The sequence below is a fragment of the Myotis brandtii genome, unplaced genomic scaffold (genome assembly GCF_000412655.1).
Source record: "Myotis brandtii unplaced genomic scaffold, ASM41265v1 scaffold2802, whole genome shotgun sequence".
In the NCBI taxonomy this organism is placed as follows: domain Eukaryota; kingdom Metazoa; phylum Chordata; class Mammalia; order Chiroptera; family Vespertilionidae; genus Myotis; species Myotis brandtii.
The window spans coordinates 8,691-15,362 of NW_005360686.1; the positions used below are offsets into that span (position 1 = coordinate 8,691).

At 45.2% G+C, this 6,672-nt stretch overlaps 1 protein-coding gene across 1 annotated transcript in view; it reads right to left on the reverse strand.

Annotated features, from left to right (window-relative positions):
- The window catches only part of LOC106726553 (guanylate-binding protein 1-like), a 17,364-nt gene that overhangs the window by 8,370 nt on the left and 2,322 nt on the right, over positions 1-6,672 (reverse strand). The window contains exon 2 of the mRNA XM_014541867.1: positions 2,085-2,293. Coding sequence (XP_014397353.1) covers positions 2,085-2,274 — 190 coding nt within the window. The 5' untranslated portion in view covers positions 2,275-2,293. The remainder of the gene's footprint in view (positions 1-2,084; positions 2,294-6,672) is intronic.

Genomic DNA, 6,672 nt, shown 5'->3' on the forward strand with positions numbered 1-6,672 from the left:
AGAAATGGACCCAAACCACTATGCTCAATTAATATTTGACAAAGGAAGCAAGAGCATACAATGGAGTCAAGACAGTCTCTTCAATAATAGTGTTGGGAAATTGGTCAGATACTTCAAAAAAATGAAACTAGACCACCACCTTATACCATACACAAAAATAAACTCAAAATGGATAAAGGACTTAAATGTAAGATGGGAAACCATAAAAATCTTAGAAGAAGCCATAGGCAGCAAAATAGCAGACATTTGTGTTAGCAATACCTTTACTGATACAGCTCCTAGGGCAATGGAAACTAAAGAGAAAATAAACAAATGGGACTACATAAAAACAACAACAACAAACTTCTGCACAGCAAAAGAACCATCAACAAAACAACAAGAAAGCCCACTGCATGGGAGAACATATTTGCTAATGTTATCACCAATAAGAGTTTAATTTCCAACATTTACAGGGAACTCACATAACTTAACAAATGAAAGATAAACAATCCAATCAAAAAATGGGCAAAGGACCTAAATAGACACTTTTTGAAAGAGGACATTCAAAAGGCCAAGAGGCATATGAAAACATGCTCAAAGTCACTAATCATCCAAGAGATGCAAATCAAAAAAACAATGAGGTACCATCTCACACCTGTCAGGATGGCTATCATCAACAAATCAACAAACAACAAGTGCTGGAGAGGATGTGGAGAAAAAGGAACCCTCCTGCAGTGCTGGTGGGAATGCAGACTGGTGCAGCCACTGTGGAGAACAGTATGGAGTTTCCTCAAAAAGGTAAAAATGGAACTTTTATTTGACCCAGTAATACCACTTTTAGGAATATATCCCAAGAAACCAAAAACACCAATGAGAAAGGATATATGCACCCCTATGTTTATAGCAGCACAATTTACCCTAGCTAAGATGTGGAAACAGCCTTAATGCCCATCATCAAATGAATGGATTCAAAAACTGTGGTACATCTACACAATGGAATACTACACTGCGGTAAAAAAGAAGGAATTCTTACCATTTGCAACAGCATGGATGGAAGTGGAGAGTATTATGCTAAGTGAAATAAGCCCATCATTGAAAGAAAAATACCACATGATCTCACCCATTTATGGATAATAAAGAACATTATAAACTGATGAACAAATATAGATACAGTGGCAGAGCAGCATCGAACAGTCTGTCAAAATACAGTGGGAAGGTTGGGTAGGGTTGGGCGGGGGAGGTAAGAGATCAACTGAAGGACTTGTATGCATGCATATAAGCATAACCAATGGACACAAGATACTGGGGAGTAGGGGAGGCCAGGGGAAGGTCAATGGAGGAAAAAAGGAGACATATATACTACTCTTTGTAATACTTTAAGCAATAAAATTAAATTAAAAGAAAATATACCAATAACCAATAAACACCTAAGAAGATAATTAACAGCACTAGCTATCAGGCAAATACAAATCAAAACCACAATGAGATACTATTTCACACCCATTAGGATGAGCACTACCAAAAAACAAAATAGCAGCCTGGCTGGTGTGGCTCATGGTTGAGTGTGGACCTATGAACCAGAAGGTCATGGTTTGATTCCCAGCCTAGGTTGCAAGCTTGATCTCTAGTGTGGAGAGTGCAGGAGGCAGAAAATCAATGATTCTCTCTCATTATTAATGTTTCTATCTCTCTCCATGTCTGAAGTCAATAAAAGCAAACAAACAACAACAAAATCACCACACACACAGCAAAATAACAGGTATTGGCAAGAATGTGGAGAAATTAGAATCCTGGGCATTTCTGGGAGAAATGTAAAATGGTAGAGTTGCCTTGGGAAATGAGATGATGATTCTTTAAAAAATTAAACATAGACTTCTAGGAAAAGAATACAAATTATGCTTTTTAAAGGGAAATTAAGGAAAGTGGGAAGAGACAGTGAGTTGACTCTTTCAGACCACAGTAAGGTAAGAACATAATAGTAGATTAAAAGTTAGCTTTCAAAATTCCTCCCCATCTCTTCCTTACTCTTCCTTTAACACCATATTCAAAGCTGGGAGTGTGGGTAGACAGAAGGGATCTGGCAGAGCTTAGCTGGTGCCCCTCACCTTTTTGCTGCCCAGCCAGCTTGTTCATCAGGTAGGATTTGCCTGTGCGGTAGAGACCCACAATGGCCACCACCACAACAGGCTGTGTAATGGCAGACAGGATCTTCAAAGCTTCTGGATTAACCACTAGTTGCGTGTTAGTGTTCTCAATGAGGCACACCGGGCCTGGCATGTGGATGTCTGAGGCCATGTCCAGGGTGTCACCTTATCTGCAAGCAAAGAGATGGGGTGGATTAGAATTTCCAATCTGAGTAGATCAAGAACTTTCACCAGGTTATTTTGATCAAAAAGGTAGAGTCATAATATTTCCCAATGTGGCCAAAAGTTCTGTGTCAACAGTGAGATGGATGAGGGCAAGATTTGTATTATTTTGGAAAGTTACAGAAGTGCAATTAAAGTAGTCTATTAAACAAATATTGGTATGACAAGGACATCAACATTTAACCACTTTCATGAACAAAATCTTTAATTTACCATAGAAAACTTTCTTTTTAGATTCTCATTAAAATTTTCAGACTAGAGCCCATCTGGTCTGGCTCAGTGGTTGAGCGTGGGCCCATGAACTAGGAGGGCAGGGTGCAATTCCTCGTCAAGGTACATGCCTGGGTTGCAGGCTTGATCCCCAGTAGGGGATGCATAGAAGGCAGCCAATGAATGTTTCTCATTATTGATGTTTCCATTTCTCTGTCTTCCTTCCTCTCTCTAAAATCAATAAAAATATATAAAAAATTTATTTGCTAGACATTAAATAAAAAATAGAATAGGCTTTAGAGAGTAGTTTACATCTTGGCCATATGTAAGAAATTTAATTTTTATTTGTTAATTAATTCTGCTATGAATAAAGACTTTTGGGAATAAATGTTTTGTCATTTGATGTATGATTTGGACAATTTTCACAGATTTTTTGTTGATAATCCTCACTGGAGGATATTTTTTCATTTATTTTTAAGGACAGTGGAAGGGAGGGGGAGAGACACAGAGAGAGAAACATCTATGTGAAACAGACACTTGGATTGGTTGCCTCCTGCACATGCCCCCACCGTAACCATTCAATCCACCCTTTATCCAAGGGTCGACACTCTAACTGCTGTTCACAAACAAGCAGGGCATTTTTCACAGATTTGAAATGTGTTTTTTTCTACTAGTTGTGCTTATTTTGCAGAAATGAGGGTTCACAGAACTGTGTATACTGTGATTCTGGAAATGGAACTAATATAACTTACATTACAAATTTTATAAAAATGTATGACTCAATTAAAAACATGACTAGGGACATTCCCATCCAGGCTGTGCCAGAGGCACAAGAGAAAACACCTGCGCTTTTACAAACTCTCAAATCCACTGAGCTGGTTTGGGCAGGATCATGAGGCACCAGATCCTATGGGGAGAGGCGGCACGGCCTTGCAGTGGTCGGAAAGCGAGGGAGGCTCTGTCGCGCAGCTGCTCGCCGGCACTGGGGTACACGAAGTCCCAGAGTCCCAGAGAGCCGTGGAGACGCCATTGCTATTTGCTCCTCCCCATGACGCCCTGAGACCCCGCCCTACTCAATTTACATCCCCATCCAAGCTGTGCCAGTGGCACAAAAAGACCCACCTGCGCTTTTGCAGCCTAAACCAGCAAATTGCAGACTTCAACTCCTCGCACCCATGGGAGACACACTCAAGAAGCAGACCCAGGAGAACCAAGATGGTGGAGTAAGGTACAGACCTGTGCGTGCTGCCTCCCACAACAACATTGAAACTACCAACTATAGGACAAACAGCTATCATACGGAACCATGGGAAAGCTGGCCCAGTGGAAGCTCTACAACTGGAAGGAAAGAAAGAAGAGCATTGAGACTGAGTAGGATGTGCAGAGGCACCAAGTACAGAGCCCAACCCAGCAGGCTGCAGATTTTGGCTCCTTGCATCCGGGAGGGACGCGCTCAGGGGGCAGAGTCGGGTTCGGGGGAGGCCGGGGCCAGGCCCGGCTGGGCCGGTGATGTGGAACCGCTGTACCAGCAGGCGCACAAGCACGTCCACCAGTTCCAGTCTCACGTGGGATGCTGAGGGATGGCAGACAGGCAGTCTGTGCATTTGGTGGTGGGCGAAGTCCGAGCAGGCGTGCCGGATGTTCAGCCACCAGGAACGCCTGGAGATTTTGTCTGGTGGGGAGCCGCCCGGCAGGGGACAGAGTGCCAAACTTCGTATTGCCCCGGTGAGTTCGGGATGGCCCCGGTGAGGTTGAGACAGCACCCGGGGACGGAATGGCACTGGTGAGGTCGAGACGGAACCGGTGAGGTCGAGACGGCCCCAGTGAGGTCGGGACAGCCTCAATGAGGTTGGGACAGCCCCGGTGAGGTTGAAACGGACCCAGTGAGGTAGGGACAGCCCCAATGAGGTCGTGACGACCCTGGTGAGGTCAAAACGGCCCGGGTGAGGTTGGGATGACCCCGGTGAGGTTGAAACGGCCCCGGTGAGGTTGAGAAGGCCCTGGTGAGGCTGAAACAGCCCTGGTGAGGTTGGGACAGCCCCGGTGAGGCCAAAACGGCCCAAAACATGACTAGGGACCTGCCCAAAGCCTACGTATGGGCTTGTGCAAGCAAGGGGCCCTATACTTCAACTTCATTAACGGTGACGTTGAAACAGCCCAAAACGGCCCCGGTGACATTGAAACAGCCCCGGTGAGGTTGGGACGGTCCCAGTGAGGCTGAAACGGCCCCGGTGAGGTATGGCACCAGTGAGGTCGAGATGGCCCCGGTGAGGTCGGGACAGCCCCAGTGAGGTCAGGACGGCCTCGGTGAGGTCGGGACGACCCCGGTAATGTTGAAACGGCCCTGGTGAGGTTGAGATGGCACTGGTGAGGCCGAAACGGCCCCGGTGAAGTTGGGACGGCTCCAATGAGGTTGGGATGGCTCTGGTGAGGTTGAAACGGATAATGGGGACCAGTATACACTGATGAACAGGGGTAGATGCAGAGGCAGAGCAGCATTGAACAGACTGTCAAACTACAGTGGGAAGCCTGGGGAGGGTTTGGGGGGGGTTTAAGAGATCAACCGAAGGACTTATATGCATGCATATAAGAATAACCAATGGACACAAGACGCTAGGGGGTAGGGGAGGCAGGGAGAATTTCAAGGGGGGGGGGAAAGGAGACATATGTAATACTCTTTGTAATACTTCAAGAAATAAAAATTATTTTAAAATAAATAAATAAATAAATAAAATAAAATAAATAAAATACACACACACACACACACACACACACACACAAACTAAATAAAAACATGACTAGGGACCTGCCCAAAGCCTACGTATGGGCTTGTGCAAGCAAGGGGCCCTATACTTCAACTTCATTAACTTCACAAAATTTAGCCTCCAACTAAAAGGGGGTAAGACTCCACTGCTGCAAATACTGAATGTTGCCAAAAACCATGTTTGTGTATGCATGTGTGTGGTGTAAGGGAACAAAAGACTATGAAATATGAATTAAAAGATCAGGACGGCTTAGGTTGTTCGAGGAAAATGTATTTCTAGTCATACTTTTGTAGGTTTTCTGTTTTGTTCTGTTTTTCCACTTGGTAGAGGAGAAGGAGAAGAAGGAAGAAGACAGAAGGGGAGAAAACTGGTAAGAAAGAGGGATAAGAAGAGCTAAAAGGAGAGAGAGAGAGGGTTGTCAAAGAAGTAGGTGATGAGTAAAGTTCATGCCAAGCCAAGGAATTCAGAGGCAGTTTCCAGAAAGCAAGAACAAACCCACTTGAGAGCACAGAGAGGTCAGGTAAAAAAAATCTTGGCTTTAGCAATGAAGGTTCATTAAAGAGAAAACTTTTTAGTAAAGTAGTGGGGCCAAACTCTACTAGTAAGGGGTAAGAAAGAAGTTGTCCCTAAGAAATTGGATCTAGTGAACCAGGGCTATATTTATTTTATTTTATTTAAAAAAATTGTTATTTTTCAATTACAGTTGACAGTCAATATTATATGAGTTTCAATGTACTACATAATGGTTAGACATTTGTATACTTTAAAAGGATCCCTTCTACGGGTCTAGTACCTACATGTCAGCATACATAATTATTACATTACTAGAGGCCTTGTGCATGAATTCGATCTGGCTGGTGATCAGGGCTGATCAGGGAAGGCTGGATGGGGGAAGGGACCGAGGGAGATTGGCTGGCCAGGGGGAGAAGTCTGGGAGGTTGGCCAGATAGGGGGGTAAGGGCTGCGGAGGTTGTCCAGCTGGCTGGGGGAGGTCAGCTGTGCAAGGTTGGCTGTGGGAGCACACTGACCACCAGGGGGCAGCTCCTGCATTGAGCCTCTGTTCCCTGGTGGGCAGTGCGTAGCATAGGGGCTAGTTGTTCTGGTCATTCTGCAGTAATGGTTGCTTTGGCTTTTATTATATAGACTAGAGGCCCGGTGCACAAAAATTTGTGCACTTGGGGGGGGGAGGGGGGGTCCCTCAGCCCGGCCTGTGCCCTCTCGCAGTCTGGGAACCCTCGGGAGATAACGACCTGCTGGCTTAGGCCTGCTCCCGGGTGGCAGAGGGCACGCCCAATCCCTAGGTGCAGCCTCTGGTGGGGCTCAGAGCAGGGCTGATTGGGGAGTTGGGGCGC